Raw genomic sequence first — 17,434 nt, 5'->3', positions numbered from 1 at the left:
GATTGGAACAGCAGCACCACCAGTCTGGGACATCAGCCATCCACAGCAAACCACAGCTCTCCATCTCAGACACAGGGAAGGAATTAAGACAGTGCAATACTCTAAGCAGAAGGGTTTACTGTAGGATCTCTCATCCTTAATGATCCTTACACTGTGCCCTACAAATGGAACCACTGTCCTATGGCAGCTCCCTGTCAGGAGATCTGTAACAAGTTGGTTCACAGGACAGCAGGGGAGAAGGGAAGCTGAAGTTCAAAATGCACGGATCAAACTCCTGGATGAGAAGTTGCTAAGGGTTATGCAGACCCCATTAGCTCTCACCCAGAAAATGCTCCTCATGCTGAAAAGGAACTTCAGCACATAGTAAAAACACTGGGTGCTTGTGACTGGGCAAAATTGTGGTCATGGGTGGGCCTGGGGTGTAAGTAGAACAAACCAGCCTGAATGTGTCATTCATGAAACCACAGGGAGCTCAAGGTTGCAGTGCTCCCCTGCAAGAAACTAGAGGCAGCCCCAGGACTTTTTAGAAATCCTTGCATTCACCTTTGCAATTTGCTCTGTGCTCTTCTCAACCATCACATCTGACAGAAAGCATGACCAGATTCAGGGTGGGAAGAGGACTGGATGGAGTGAAAATGGTGATTAATTCTCCTTAGTACTCTTTGAACTAATACTGATCAAAATACACAGAGAAGAAAGATCAAAGAAAAGAACAATACAGGGTGCCACTCATGGGGTAGGAAATTCCCTGAATCTTAGAATACCTTGAGGAAGAAAGGAGTACCTGGAGGAGGTGCAGGTGCGTTTGCTGACATGTTGGCTGGCTACACTAAGCAGAAGCTGTGTGGTGCTGTGGGGAATTCAGCCTCATCATTCCCAGACAAGTGACAAATCATACAAGGCAGGACAGTGTGTACCATCCATGGGATCCATGTGAAACATCCCATTTTCTAGATCTGGCATTAAGGCAATACAAGTCCATCAGAAAAGTGCTTTTTATTTTCCTGTTAGTGAAAATTAACAGCTGAGCCAAACTGTTCAGCAGGGAGAGAACACAAACATAATTCTTACCCTTCTCAAACGTCTGGCCCTAAACTATTTATAATCCTTCAAAAAAGTTTTTTACATATGCAAGTAACTGCATCTATTTTTCTACTTATTCTGTTTTAAACCTACTGTCTCTTCTCTCAGAATGTCCATACTGACCAAGAGCAGCACTTCATCTAGTTCCCTTTATTTTAGCATCTGATAAGTGCTAATGATACCCCAGTGTATGTCTGTGTAATTACACATGGCAATGTTCTCTTCCAGCAGTTGAAGAATGATAGAAGGAAGGCAGAGAAACTAGAGCATGGACATTTGAAAATACTTTGGTACCAAATTCCTACTGAAATCAAGGAATTCCAGGCTAAATCATGCCTCAGGCCATAGTGAAAGAGCCATCAGGTTGCTCAATCAAATTCTGGATTTCCTAGTTAAGCCTTGCTGCCCTCCATGGGTTTTGGCTATAATGAAATATATAGATTAAGATTACAAGTATGGACCAGAAAAGAAGTGTTTCAGGATATTAAGGAATGTTCATCTGAAATGTCTTTCCCATGCTGTGATATTTCTTCCTGCTTTAGCAATGCTAATGACATCTTATGAGGACTTTTATGACTTGAGGAGAGCAGAACTGATACAATAGATTCCTATCAAGTGTTTATGCTGTGAAGCTGTATTAGAACTTCATAGGCTGAAGAGGAACAGTGGCTACTCAATTAATCTCTTCTTAGTATAGGTTATAAACCTGTATCAGAGTCAACAGAAGGAAACACTTATCTGTGTCACACTTTGCACTGAGTTTTTGGTAGATGGTATTCTGTGCTTTTTATTGATGTGAGGTGCTGTCACAGGGCCCTGGCTGGGTAATAATTAGCATTGACTCCACGATTCACAGAAGGCTGATCAATCTCTTTAAATTTATATTATCATTATTAAGAAACCCATTGCTTTTATAGACAGTTATGATACAGGTGGACCTAATTGGTCCTCCAATCCAAAATACCATCACCATTGGCTAATTAAGAAACCACCCTTAGGTAAACAAATTTCCATAACACATTCCACATGTTCACAATAACAGGTGCAGCAAGCTAAGATAAGAATTGTTTCTCATTCTTTTCTCTGATCTTTTCACAGACTTTTCCCCAGGACAATGCTGGGAAAGTTGTTTCTTTGTGTGGCCAGAGAGCTGCTGCCGCAGTGAAGTGCTGTCATCTCCAGCCAAGATCAAGGGACAGACACTGTTTGTAGAATTGCCTCTGATGGATAAAGTCTCTGGCGGATATGTCAGTGTCCCAGAAGTCAGAAGAGTGAGAAGGGAAACCATTCTACATCAGTCATCACACCCAGGGATTACAGCCAGGCACCATCCTGGCTGGCTGGGGTGAAGTGAGGAGAGGCACTAGCCAGCTCTCAAGAGTCCCCTGGGATCACCTGTCAGCCTCACTGGTAAATTGAGCAGCTCTCAATGCTACTGATACAGAGCATGCAAGGACCTCTCTCATGTTTTCTATCCCTTAGATAATGCATGAAAAAAAGAAACATTGTGAACACCCAGCACATCCCTCAAGGAAGGAATCTAAGTATCACTGTGAGCAGTGCTGAGAGAACACATGCTCAAGGTGTTCCAGGGTCAGCAAAGCCCTCGCGATTTGCAGGCTGGGCTAAGGAGGGATGCTATGGAAGAGCAGGACAGAAATTGGTGATGTGCTGTGGTGAGCTGCCCATGGCTGGCTGCCACACACCCACCCAGCCACTCCCTCACTCCCCTTCCCTTCCAAAGGGTAGATGGCAAAAATAACACTGAAAAGGTTTGTGGATCAAGGTAAAGAACAACAGGATCACTTACCAATTATTGTCAAAGGTGAAACAGACCGGACTTGGGGAAAATCAATTTATTGCCAATTAAAATAGGTTTGGATAGTGAGAAACAAAATGTGACTGACCCTTGCCCCTTAAATTTCCCTCCACTCCCAGGTGGAGGTTTTCTTCACCTTTCACTTCACTCTTTCATTCCTGATTTCTCTTCCTCTGCCCACTCTGAACAGTGCAGGATGGATTGGGAGTGACAAAGGATTTGTGGTCACTTCAAGGAAGTTCTCCTCTCCATGGGTTCTCCATGCACATCTCTCTGGGATGTTCTCACAGATGTGTCACCTTCCCTCCCTCCCTCCCTCCCTCCCTCCCTCCCTCTCAATAGCACGTGCTTTGGAAAAGAGTTACCAAAGAGCTGCACTCTGTAATGATGGAAATTACAGAAATTATAGGGTTTTATGTTGAGTACTCATAAGAAAGAGAAAAGGTCTGAGTTTCAAAAATGCACAAATTCCATGAGACACAGCAGATGTGAATGCATTAGGAGACAGCACAGAGGTCAGAACTACTTCAGTTCTTGTAAGGACAAGATGAAATCCAGAAAGATGTGTGGGCAATGCCTGAAATGTTTTGAAACTATTGAAGCAAATGCCTCATTTTGCAAACCAGATAATGGGTAGCTTTCATCTGACCTAACTTCTGATGTCTGCAAGGATGGTGTCTTGATCTGAGCCACTTACCCTTTGGAGGAAAAAAAAAAAAAAACACCAACAGAAAAAAAAACAACCCACAAAACAAAAACAACAAAACAAAACAAACAAACAAACAAAAACACTAAAAAGAGATGGAAGCCCCCAGAGGGTGTGATTCACTTAACCTAGTTTAAAGAGATGAGTCACATGCTGGTAGTACCCAATTCCTCCTCTCGCATTATAAAGGCAACCAACTCAGGTGCACAGGTTACATGAACCCCATCTAATCTGCCCAATAAATATGTTTGCCATTAATCTATTTTGATTAAATGATACTTATAAAAATTCCCCTGCTTTGGTGTATCAGGCCAGCTAATCAACTCCTTTAGGAGGAGCTCTTCCTACAGGCCAGTAGGATTTTACTCTGTGCATTACAGATCTTCCTCTGAAACTTCTGGTACTGACAGAGTGAGGCACAACAGAGCCAGGACTTTGTTCTGCAGGACTCCCCTGCCCTCAGTGCAGAAAACAGCCCTGTTTCTACGGATATGGGAGGATGGCAGAACCCAAACTGTGCTTTATGGTAATACCAATGCGCCTATTTTTAAATAATATTTTTACTACTCGTCCCTGTTGATAAAGAGAAGAGGAGTTCTTTGTTCTGATCATTACAGTTTATCAAAATGACCTTGTTGTTGCCTGAAGGCTTTGCAATGCTGATGAAATGCTCCTGCAACAGCAGGAAGACATCTCAATTTGATGTTTCTAGCTCTTTTCATATTGCTTCTCTTCTGGAGGGTATCTTTTTCCAACATGACAGCATTTGCAGGGCTCAGATGAGCCCTGTTGCTAAGAAACAAGTCCCAACTGTGCCTTTAAAACTCTGTTTTTAAACATACAACTCAAGGAAATGTTTTTCTTTTCATTACACTGTATTTTGTGTTTTTATTAGGGCTTCTTTTAACTTGGATCTGACTCTTGAGGTTACATTTCTATCACAGACTTCTGGGAGAGGACCTTTTTTCATTGTCTGTACAGTGCCATGGTCACCTACATAGTTGTATAAATAATATATTTTAAAATGGTATTATTTGAAGGTCACAGTAAGGCCCCATTTTGTGCACAACTGTGGTGCAAACAAGAAGGAATACAGAGCCTACTTACTGCAAATATTGGTAAATACTAAACTACAAAGCACAATATAAATCAGTGCTCTTGCAAATGGCAAGCCTGGGCTGCATCCGTGTTTGCCTGGCTTTGGGTGTGGTGTGGGTTTTCTTTTTTGCCATATACTAACTAAAACATGCTGAAGCCCCTCGTGTGTGCAAGAGAGTTTGTATCTCTCACAGGCATGAAGCAGATCATAGAAACATGTGAGGGAGTAACCAGCACATCCAAACTAAAAACTGCTTTGTCCATCCTAGGCATTTACTGTGTTTTCATTAATGCATACCACAGACACCACCTCTCTTCTCAATGAACACGAAGTCCAAGAGTGAGGGAAGTAGTTCATTAATAACAGTTTTCCTGGAAGAGATTAATGGCACTAAAGTGTGGCTGCATTATCTGGGGTGCCGAATTGCAAGAAGTCCATGTAAATTCTCTCAGCAGTTTTGCACTGACTTCCTGGACAATCTGGGTATTTCCCCTGAATTCTCCACTCAGATTACAGATAGTCTGAAGTGTATGAAATATACTTCTCCTTCATATCATAACATTCCCTTCTGGATCATTACAGGGCTTGAGTGTAGTCTGCACCTCACAGTGCTACTGAAATAATGATGCTGTGTGTATGTGGCACTTGGGGATGTTGTTTAGGGCTGGCTGTGATGGATTAATGATTGGACTCGATGATCTTAAAGGTCTTGTTCAGCCTGAACGATGCTATGATTCTATGAAAACATTGCTTGACTGCCTGTTGGCACTTCTCAAACCAGTAAATATTAAACTTCTCAGGAAAAACTTAAATCACAGTCCCTGGAGTAAGCTATCATGTCATTCAGGCATCATTCCTTTTACAAAATGTACTGAAGAACATTTACTAGGGTGTGATGAAGTGTCATAAATATTTAAAACAAAACCACATTTGTAAGGGAGAAAGCAGATTAAATTTTATGATGCAGCATAAACCAGATTTTTAGCTTTGGCTGCTGGCTAATTTGGGAAATACAATTCTCAGTGAGTCCAGCTTGATACTGCAACTTGGAAAGGGTCTTCCCTGTTTGAAAGGGCAAAGAGCTCAGCTCTGCAATGCTTCTTTACAGTAAATAATACTTATTGACAGGAGCAACCTCAAGGGGCCAGCTCAATGTTACTAGAACCAAAGAGGTGAGCAGGGGGTGAGATAAAATAGTTCCAGAGGCTCAACACCACATTGCTCTGTAAGTTGTGGGTTCTCAGTTCTGACAAAGGAGTTGAGCTTGCAGTGGGAACATTTTGTACCTGTTCTGCACTGGTTCATATAATGGGCTGGTGTTCCAAGCAATGTGACCTGGAATCTACAGAGCAACTGGGAAGAGGATACCCTTTCTGTGCAGTTCTGCCTTGGCACTAAATGAATAAATGAACCTGAAAGAACATCTGGTGGACTGAAAGCACTGATGTGAGACCAGAACACAGACACACATGTATTGTAGCAAAAATACCATGTTTTAGTTAATACACAGAACAAAAATCTTTTATTCTTTGTGTCAGTACAACCAAGGGTGAACTGTTGCTGTTTAATCATCACAACCTCAGTAAAAGAAGGGTTCCCTGTGTAATTGCTGAGCAGGTGTGGTTCCCAGGAACACATGCTTGGTCTAAAATGCATTCCCAGCTCCACCACAGGTTTCTTCTAAGTGTCAGCTGCACCCAGCACAAGGAGACAGATCCTACTTTTAACTACACTGCCTTGAATTTGCCATCCAAAGTGGAAATGCTGAGGCTTAGCTGTGGCCGAAATGAGCGTTCACTCATTGGCGCCGTTGTGCGTAAGGCGTTATTTGGGTGGGATGGGCTGGTGCAACGAACTGGCTGAGCCCAGAGTGCCCCCATTCTGCTCTCCACACCCTTGGCTTGGTTCAAGCTCTGCCCTGTGTGTGTGCAGGTGTCCACACCTCTGCAGTGGGGGTGTAAAGACACACGATGTCCTGCGGCAATGCCCATGGAAGGGGTTGGCTCTCCAGGCACAAAAATCAGCTCCCCATGTCCAGCTGACCAAGAAAACGGCAGCCAAGTCAGATCAACTCAGGGAGTCAGCTCCAAAGGGCTGTCAGGAGACTCCACTTCCACATTGTTTTTGTGGGATGTGTGGTGGACTGAGTGAAATAGGTACTCAGACGCAAGTCAATGTATAAAATTACATTCTGACTTGTAAAAGAGAAAACAAGAAACTCTCAACTGACAATGACTGTAGTCCCTGTGCTCTTTTTGCTCTTTTACATGAGACAAGAAACCCTCCCACCAGCTCTCTGCAGCCACAATGAAATTTCAGTAGGAGGAAAAAAAAAAAATCCTGTGATGCTGAGTCTAAAATATTGTTTTTAAAAAAGTTTTGGTTTTGTTTTGTAAAAAATTTGCTAAATCTTCCCTGGCATTGATCAGTTTGTCAGATGCAGAGCCAAAGTAGCAAGATATGTAGCAAAAAAAGCATTATCAGATTTGCACTGCAGACAGAAAGATTTGGCTATGCTTTCACAATTAAACAGATCAAGAGAGGTAATTTAATGGCCCAATCCAGAGAATCCACACTCATCAAATTGTCTAACTACATTGGAAAAAATGTCATAAGTCTTTCAGTGGATTTCTCAGTAACTAATCTGGTGCAAATGAGTTTTGAAAGGGGTCTGGTTTGTTGCAATAATTTCAAAAACACAGAAGGAGAGTATGGGGAAATCATGCTGATCCCTCAGCCAGGGTGGGATTTTCCTCTGGCTAACCTCACAAATGTCTCATTTTTTGACCATCACTTTCTCATCATCCTAAATCCTTTGTGAACCCCTTCCACTGAGACAGCGAATCCAGAGTGTGTTGCAGGGCAATGAGAATTTTGTGTCCTTAGAGCTGCTTTGTGTGTGTAGATCCAAAAAGGTCCAGCTATACTTTCAGCCAGTCTTCACATTCTTGGAACCAATTTTCATTGGAAACTTGAAGTTTCCTCACTCCAAAACAAGAAGATATGAAAAAAAATCTAATTTACAGTGAATATAAATACATATAACTTGATCCTTGATATTTTAACTTGATAAATATATACGTGGTATTTTTTAATAACTTGATATTTTTTCTTACTATAATGAACTTGTCCCAACTACTCTCAGTGAGAGGTCTGATTCTGAGGGCCTCTCTGCATTGTAATTTCTGTGGTGCCAAGTTGCCATCTCCTTTCCCCACACAGCACAGCAAACACACTGTTGGACAGTCACATCCAAAATATCATGTTTATGGAAATCAAATTGTCATGGCAACAGAAGAGGTCTTGCAAGTATTTTAAAAATAGCAGATTAACAAAACCAATTTATGAAGTCTAAAATCCATTCTTTCATGAATGCTCTTAAACAGATACAACAAATGGTTTTCTGACTACAGGAGACTTTCCTTTAATGCCATGATCTCATTTCACCATAGTGGCATATGTAATAGATATGTATGCAAATAAATACATATTTTAAACTTAAACCAGCAAAAGTATTTCCAATGGACAGTGCCATACTAATGTGATCATTTTGCTTATTTCAGGTAAAATATTTTCACAAAAACATAATGATTCATACTTCATGAAATTACTGAACTTTTTAACATAGTGAACTTGTGGGTCATTATAATCTATTTTTTAGGCTACAATAAATCTCAGTTCTTCAAAGGCTTATTAACACTAACACTTATTAAAAATGTACAAACACTTTTTAAAAACAGCATTCTTATTTGGTCCAATTGAATTTTTTTACCAACACAATCACAAGATTAATTTGACCATTTAGCCCTTTTGCATTCTTTACAAACTTGTTTGTGTTTTAACTAAAACAAAATTATTATCCACAATCTCAAAGCATTTTTAAGTTTTGTGTGGATATTCACCAACACTTGTGGCCAGCTGAGAGTTCAGCCCAGATGAATGACAACCTGGTGAGAGGCTGGATAATGACCTGTTTAAATTCATGTTCCCAAAGATGCCCTTGGTCCCCTGCACATTTCTTTGTATAAGCATTACTTCGGAAGTTGGAAATGTAGTACAGGATGAACCCCTGCAGACAATGTGATTATGTTCCCAAGAGTTCTACTGATTGTATTCACCATTTCCTCTAATAAGATTTGACCATGATCCACTCCAGACATATCCTTTGGGTATGTTTATACTGGGATTTTTAATTTGAGTTGCCCATCAGTTTTCATCAACCACCTAATTTATATTTACTGTATTTCATGATGCTGTGCTCAAAGACATGGATGTCCATGGTTTTGTCTAATATGGCAGAACTGTAAATTAGTTAGTAATGCATCCTCTTTATAAAATTTAAAAGCTCAGTATAATATTGCCATTTCCAGTGCTGAAAAAACATGACTCAGATTCTCCAAAACTGAGAATTGAAAAAAAAAAAACAAAAAAGGCAATTCATTCTTTCTTCCCACGGCCTCCTTTTTTTTTTTTTTTTTTTTCATTTGAGACAGGATCATTATCTTCAAATCCTGCTCCACAGCCATAAGAGTTACATTTTTTTCTTTTCCTGAAAGCAAAGATTCTCATCTAATCAAGAGCCTCAGGGGAAATATTGTGTGAGTCGGGGTTGCTTTGCTAGGCCTTTTGAGGAGCTGTCAAGTAGTTAGAGAGAAATTGTTTGGTCTGTAACTCCTTTGGAATGGAAACACTGAGTTTGAGCTGCCTTTATTACACGGTCTGCATTGCTGAAGGAAAGAGGGTTGAGAGCTGCTTCTAAGTGGTAAGATGGAGAGAGAACAAATTGTGGAAATTAGTTTTTTAAATAAAATAATCCATTTTAATTTTTTTTCCTTGACTCAACACAGACTGAAACCTAAGTTTATAATATCAGAAATCAACAAATGAAATATAACTAGATAGAATGGCATGTGATTTTTTTCCTTAAGTTCTTACACTATTTTCACTTTGGGCTTACCTAGATAACATAAATGTTCAAAACCCTGGGAAGGGGAAGAGGGATTAACTTCTTTTCTTAATGAAAAAACTCCTTATCTTCAGCAGAAGCAGGAAAACTCAGGTTTCACCTTCCTGCACGCTCTAAAGCAAGGTCAATGACACAAACTTTTCTTTCTCATGTGAGGCTGGGCCCTAAGCCTGTCAGTGTTTAAAAGCCATTTGGGCAATGGCCTTAAATAACATTAACAATGTTAATATTAATACTAATCTTAATCTTAGTCAGCCCTGACCTGGGTGGGCAGCTGGACAAGATGATAATTGTAGGTCCCTTCCAAATGAAATAATCTATTCTGTTTTGTCTTTAACCAGCATCTTTGCACAGTGCTACAACCAAGTTTGTGCTCATCCACTGTGGTGCTGCCACTGTGTCACTTTACAGTTGTGAAGCTCTGCAACAAAGACAAGTCCTAAGACAGGAGAAAGGATGTCCTGTGTCAGACTGACTTGATCTTATTACAAACCTTAGGACTTTTTGAGAATCCCTTTACCATCCAATCACTTGTTTCTCCACACAATTCAAAACTGGGCACAGGTTCTAAAATTCACCTTTGTGCCAAACACCTTGTGCCAATTGTGGGTGTATTTGTGTTCAGGCTCCTCCACACAGTTTCATGGGTAAGGAAGAGCCTGAGGAACCTGGTTCCTGCTTCCTGCTCCTCTCTTTATGAGCCTGAACAGTTCAGAAACTCTTAGAAGTTCTTTTCATGGTGGAGAGATTAAATGGCAGTGAGCTGCTGCAGGCAATGGTGCTTTATCGGGCTTTGTAAATCTCTCCAACACCCACTGTTTCAGAGCAGGAGAAAATTCACTTCCTTCCTGCTCTCCAGAACTAGGAAAAATTCACCTGTCAAAAGCACTCTCCTCATGCAAGTTACTTTTATCTTCAAATCCTTTCATTCATTTTCTCCCTTTCTGCAAGAAGTTTCAGTTCTTTTGCCTTCTCACTGAATCTCTACAAATGTACTTTTCTCCTTCTGGACTTGATTCTCTGGAACAAGAGAATCACCCTTTGTCTGGAACAGCCTTGAATCCACCTTAAAATTCAGCTGCTTTACTTGGCCATTTAACAGCTCTTCTCTGCTGTCTGCTCCCACCTTCACTCTTCATCATCAAGTACATCTGTCCAAGTGCATTAAATGACAAACAAGATTACAAGATGCTGAGCAAACCCTGTCTCCTTATGTGTTCATTAAGAAATTAATACCTCCACAGAGCTGCTTCAACAACAGCAGTGAACAGAAACCACTGAACAAAAACGTCCCTGGCCATTTTTTTTTGTTTTCTGTTTTGGTAGAAACGGAAGGCATGAGGGAGGCAGAGAAACTTGTTTGCATTTTAGCTGATCTGGCACGGACAGCAATTCAAAGGCTGCAGCACTGGGTTAGTGCGCAGCTTGACAGCAAAATGAACCAAAAAGTCATTTCAAATGCAAGTGCAGCTTAACAGTTGACTTGTACCAACTGTAGCAAGGGAAGAGCAAAAACAAACCAAAGGACAGAAACAGTTCTAAATATTTGGACTGTGACTTGAGAATGTGGTCATGAACAAGGCACAGGAGAGCTTCTACTGTGTGTGCCCATAACTGCATTTGTACAGGAGGAGGATGAGTATGACAGCACGTACACATGTGACCTTCATGGATGGGAGACAAACTCAAGGAAGGAACCCAGTGTTACACACAGGAAGGGGATGAAGAAGAATACATTAAATATTTAGGCAACTATGGGCAAAGCAGAAAGCATCTTTATGCCTAAAATACAGCAAAGTGTGCCGTCCAACACTGGATTAAACTGAGGGGCCACATCAGGTCCCTCAGCAGATAAAATAGCTTTTTTTCATTTTTTTCTGGTCAGTTACACTAGGTGAAGCTGTCTCAATCAAGCAGCTACGAAGTTGAAACACTTTGGCATTTATTCAGATCACTAATTACCTGTGAACCCCTTTGAGTTTTCCAGGATTGATTGTCATTCTAGGTGGTCCAGACACTTCATGGAACAAAAATATTCTAGACTACCCAGTGGTGATTGTGGAATGACTGTTCAATACCATCTGCCAGGTAAGTTATATGATACAATTAGATTTCTCCCTTAAATCTCTGTCATAAAAATAAAATAAAATAAAATAAAATAAAATAAAATAAAATAAAATAAAATAAAATAAAATAAAATAAAATAAAATAAAATAAAATAAAATAATATGGTCTTCTACATACTGAAAAGAACAAAGACCTACCGGTGCAGAAAACTCAGATTCAGTTATTCTTGAGCCCAACTTTACCTCACTGTGAGGATAATCTACAGCTGATACCACTGTACCCGTAACGGAGCAGTAAAACCTGGATGCACACATTTTATTGCAGGTCTCATTTCCCACCTTGCACAAGCACAAATCACTATAAAGTACTTCTTGACCTTTTCAGTGGAAAATACAAAACCAGATAGAGTGAAGTCTACTGGCAATAGGTTTGCTGTGTTTAATTATGCTCCCATGAACAAACAACTTGTTTCTGCACACTACCAGCAGCACAGGCTGAAAGGCAATGTTAGCTAAAAAACCGCAGCAGTAAAGTTCAGAAACAAAAATTCACACAAACACTCGAGAAAACCTTTGTTTTCCACAAATGAGCTTGTAAATTACACAGATTCATTGGTTTGTATGTTTGAAAGAAAAAAACAATTTAAAAGGATTGTAAATACCAAAGGGAGTCTGAGATTTTAATGCACATATGTCTGAAAGTCCAAATTTCTTTATTGCACTGTTTGTTCTACCATAGACAAGAAAATGTGTTTTTTCCTTGAAATTCTTTCTTTCAATAATGAAGGTGATGGATGTTTGCTTGAGGCATCTATTTACCATTCCGACCACAAAAATAAAATGGGTACTGGTAATTTTATGCAGATCTTATCCCATCAACTTTCTATTCAGCTCTTTGGAGAGCTCATTCTGCTCAGGAGAGCCTTGGTTTCTAATGAGAAGATGCTTGGCTTCTATGAATCCAGTGGTAAAGCCACATTCCCACAGTTGAAGGTGCAGTGCTTGAACTCTCTCAAGAATCAGTAAACAGATGGCAGAAGACTCGTGATACAGAGCTGCCACACCCGGGACCAGGAGAGCTGCACTGTGGAGCCCTGGAAGCAAAAAGTTGAGTGGGCTGGGAATCACCCCTTCCTTCTGTAGCTGCTGTGAGAGGCTGGCACATGGGCACATGTCTTCGTGGCACATGGGTGGCTGCTCTCCTGTCCTGCACTAACGTCATTTTATGCCACGTATTTCAATTACTCCCTGCATAAAAATAGTGTACATGTATAACGCAGGCTGTGATCCAAAAGTCCACCCCCTTCCTGACAGGAGGGATTAATCTTGGATAATACCTCAGACTTTCAGATAATTTCACTCACTTCTCACATTTCCCTCAAGTTCCCCCCCTCGGTTTACCCCCTCCCACACACGTGATGTCGAGAGAAGGAAGAGCAGAGAGGAAGGAGGGCAAGATTCCCATGTCTCAGCTCCGGGAATGACAAGGAGCCAGATCTCGTCCCACGCTGACTGGCACACGGCAGTTTCAGGAGAACACAGTCTGCCAGCTAAAGGGCACGGCCAGCCCTTCTCCCATTTGCCATCTGCGGCGCGTCCGGGCTGGAGCGCCCAATCCTGCGGGAACGGCAGCACTGGGTACCCTCCAGCTCTGCTGGCAGCTGCATCTCCCATTCTCCAGAGCTCATCACTGCACGATTTGGCCCTGATGCCTCAGAGCCTGCTCCAGAAACCCCAAGCCAGACCAGAGGTTGCAATGCCTGGGGCAGAGCTGGAGCGCTGGTAGCCAAGGCACGATGGCTTTTGCCACAGCACCTGTTGACTCCTCCCTCTTCTTCCTACCCATTCTTTTTATGAACCTCAGCTTGGGACACGTTCCTTGCAGCTCAGCCCTATAGCCCTGTTAGGCACAGATGAGAAAGACTGCACTGGGCCATGGGAGACTGATCCAGAACATTTCCAAGTGGCCCATCACAACGACTGGAATGAATGTGTGATTTCAAGGCTATTCAGCAAAAAGGGTTACAAGTAGATGGGCTAATCAAAATTTTTTACACTGCATTTGGCCTGAATTTTAAGTTTTGGCAAGGGAATAGTTAACACATCGTCTATGTATGAAAAAATTCCTATGAACTACATCTTATGTAGCATGTATGGAATGTTAAAACCCAGTTTACAATGCACCTTAAAACCTGCAGTTCTGGGTTATTACATAAAACTCTGAAAATTAACCAACTGAAGATAATAAACTGACTGTAAAAAAAGAGAAAGTGTTACTTCTCCTCTCCAAATAGAGTACTACTGCAAAACATAAATAGCACAAAGGAAAAATAAACCAGATATTTTAAATTTTCAGATGTCACCCTCAAAGGTGACTTCCATAACAAAGATAATTTAACTAAAAAAAAAAAAAAAAAAGAGGCTTTCATATGGTGAGAGAATGCCCAAGGATTTGGAAGTCTGCATCAGAGTGCAATTACTATCTGGATATCACTGCTCTGAGGCACGGGGCACTAATGAAAACCTCAAATGCACCAGTCTCCAAGCATTGGAAAACTTGATTTATTCAATGTTGCCCATTTTCTTGTTTACTCTGGTGGTCTCTGACCCTTCTTTGCAATTGCACTGCAGAGTCTACACACAAATGACAACTACGTGCAAAACAGATGAGGGATGAATTTAGGGACTGAGAAATAGAGGACTTTCACTAACACCTAAACACAGTCACACTCTCCAGCTAAGCAAGCAGAAATACATGGCGAGCCTGTGAAACATCATTTTAACATGTTACAAATCTGCATTACAAGAACTGATGGGAATTTTGCCATTTACTTCACAGGGAACAGGCTCCCATCCTTGATGTGAATACTTCACACCACTGCAAATCTTCCCTATTTTACAAGCATTCTCAGCTCATTGAGATGGCTGAAGCGCAACAATGACAGAAAATCTCTTTTTACCTTGAACATGCCTGCTAGTAGATTCGTGATCCTCCTGTTTCCCCTCCTGTGTGGGCTATGTGATTCATGACAGGATATGGCTGAGATTGTAAATAGCTGTATTCTAGTCAGGTGTGTCATCTCAGACTAAGTTTTCTCTCAAAATGCATGTGATATTAGCAGCTTCATTAACAGAACGGTACATTTATGTACAAACTAAATGCCATGCTTTGCATACTGAGCTTGGGATGCATCTCCAAAACACTGCATTTTGCCAGGCTGTGGGGATGTCACAGGGAAGGATTCCTTTTCATCTGTAGTTTGTTTGGTTTGCGACTTTTGCAACAGGACACCAGGAGTGCAACAGTGGCACAGTCAGCCAGACTGTACCACTGAAATCACCGCATCAAAGAGCAAACAAATTTTAAAAAAATAAAAAATTAAAAAAAAAAAAAACCTCCGCCTCTTAAAAAAAAACAAATGGAATTAAAAATAAAATTAAAAACCATTTCGTGCTGGTCCAGCCTGTCAGTGGTTACACAGCCAACACAGCTGCTTAGTCCATGTTCAACTCCCAGGCTTTCAAGCAGCACGGACTGGGAGCCCTGAACTCTCACCTTCAGGAAGGGAGGGCTATCTGCTCTTCTTGTTTAGGCACCTTCTGTATGAGGGAAGGCACAACACTGGCTACCCCCAGCAGCACCCAGAGAAGAACTCCAGACAGAGAACCACACTTCAAGCCAATTTCAACATCAGGATGGCTCATGGGGTCTGTCCTTCTGGGATGATTAGAGAACACTGAGGGTTTTCTAGTGTGCTTTGTGAAGTGTCAGATAATTTGGATAAGGAAAAAGGGGTGGTAAGTCAGGCTTTTTTCCTGTATGTCTACAGTGAAGATGTGGTGTCTTCAATGCCATCAGAAAACAGCACTTGCTTTGAAAACTCTGGTTTTGAACTTCTCTCTCCGGAGTGGGAAACTAAGCCCCAGGAAACCTAAAGCCCCATGAGAGAACTCAACTCCAGAGTTTGCCTTTGATTCATCACTCGAGGTTGTTCAGGTGGCTGCACAAAAGGGCTGTGCAAAGAACCCCAAGCACAGTGGTTTGCATCTGGAGGCGCACACACCAGTCCTTCCACAGGAAAACTCAGAGGTATTGCAAAAGGTGCAAGTTTTCCTCTGGAATACATCCACAGGCTCAGAGCAAGCACGCTGGAGTAGCAATGGCTTCTACATGTTGCACACACTATCCCACCCACACATGGGTAGTACTTTAACCAGAACTTTAAGAATTTCTGATTTATTAAAGAATTAAGCCACCTGAAGCACACAAAGCAATTAAAGGCAGGCAGTAGCTCTTTAAAAGCAGGGCTAGGTGGAGGATACTCCCATATCGCAAGGAAGGCTTCTTTGGTGGCTACAGTAGCAGAAATGGACTATGAGAGATTTGAGGTATGGGTTAATGAGTCATTGATTATTTTATTTGGGTTTGTTTTGTTTTTGGTTTTTTATTAATGTGGTTATTTTGCTTCCATCTCGAACGTCTGTATTTAGCCTTGTATTCCAGGGGCTTTTGTAGCGTTCAAACTCTGAGCTCCTCTTGCAGTAAGCAATTCCTAATTCAAGTGGAGGAAAAGGAAATATAGAAAGGATGCAGCCACATCTTGGGGACCTGAGCACACCAGAGACTTTACACTGAGAAACTGTGACTCTCCAGTTTCTCTGGACAACGGTTCTAACACTTTCCAGGGGTCTCCTTAGAAAACGCGGCACGGTGGGCTCTGAAAGCTCGTCTCTAGCTAGCGAGTGATGCGGCCACCGTGAGCTTTGGTCCTCTGACTGCAATCACAGTTCTCGACAGCCCGAACAGCTGAATCCCTTCTACCCGCCCGCTCCTTGCCCGACGAGAACAGGGGGGGTCGCAAGGCGCGGGGGGTGTATCTGATCTGTCCCCGGGGCCGGGGACCGCCCGTGCCCCGCAGAGTGGCAGAGCGGGCTCAGGCGGCTGCCCCAGCCTCGCTCCCCGCTGCCCGCCGAGGAAAACGCGACCCTCGCCCGCTCTGCTCGGTGGGTTCGCTGGGGACCCCGCCGGGCGCTGCCCCGGCCCCCGACCGAAACTTCGCGCAGGGGCTCCTGTCTCCCTCCCTCCGTTCCTCCGGCCCTCCCCGCGGTTCCGTCCGGGAAAGTTGCCGCCGCGGCGGGGTCCGGCAGCCCGGGCGGCCCCGCCGGGGCGAAGCAGCCGCAGGTGAGAGAGGGACCCCGAGCCCCGGCCGCCTTCCCTCGCTCCCTCCCGCAGCATCCTTACCCAGCCCCGGCACGAAGGTGTTGAGGAAGAGGCAGATGACGGCCACGGGGAAGGGCATGTAGGGGATGGCGGCGCGCAGGGGGCCCTTCTTCTCCCGGACCTGCACCACCACCCCGCTGGACGGGGCCGTGCCGCCCCGGCCGGGCTCGGCGGCCGCCGCGCTCTCGCCGTCTTTGGGCGAGGGCTCCATGGCCGGCGCGGCCGTGCCCCGCTGGGATCGCAGCTCCCGCCGCCGAGCGCGCTCCCGCCGCCGGGCGCGGCCCCGCCTGCGCGGCCCCCGCGCCGACCCCTCCCCGCCCCCCGCCCGCCCCTCGCGGCGCTGCATCCCGCCCGCATCCCGCCTTATCCCGAGCCCTCGGCAGCCGCGCCCTGCCCGGAGCGCTCCCCCGCCGCCGGAGCCCGGCGCCCCTCGCCTCGTCCCGCCTGGGCAGCCGGAGACAGGACGAGGCGCTG

General features: G+C 43.3%; 1 protein-coding gene across 6 annotated transcripts in view; it reads right to left on the bottom strand.

Annotated features, from left to right (window-relative positions):
- The window catches only part of STUM (stum, mechanosensory transduction mediator homolog), a 47,860-nt gene extending 30,641 nt beyond the window's left edge, over positions 1–17,219 (bottom strand). For all 6 annotated transcript variants that reach the window (XM_053939405.1, XM_053939404.1, XM_053939403.1 and 3 more), the window contains exon 1: positions 16,982–17,219. In XM_053939405.1, the coding sequence (XP_053795380.1) occupies positions 16,982–17,171 (190 nt within the window). In that variant the 5' untranslated portion in view covers positions 17,172–17,219. The remainder of the gene's footprint in view (positions 1–16,981) is intronic.
- Positions 17,220–17,434: the final 215 nt, after the last annotated feature.

The sequence above is a fragment of the Vidua chalybeata genome, chromosome 3 (assembly GCF_026979565.1).
Source record: "Vidua chalybeata isolate OUT-0048 chromosome 3, bVidCha1 merged haplotype, whole genome shotgun sequence".
NCBI classification, from domain to species: Eukaryota; Metazoa; Chordata; class Aves; order Passeriformes; family Viduidae; genus Vidua; species Vidua chalybeata.
This window is presented reverse-complemented; position numbering and strand designations above follow the sequence as displayed.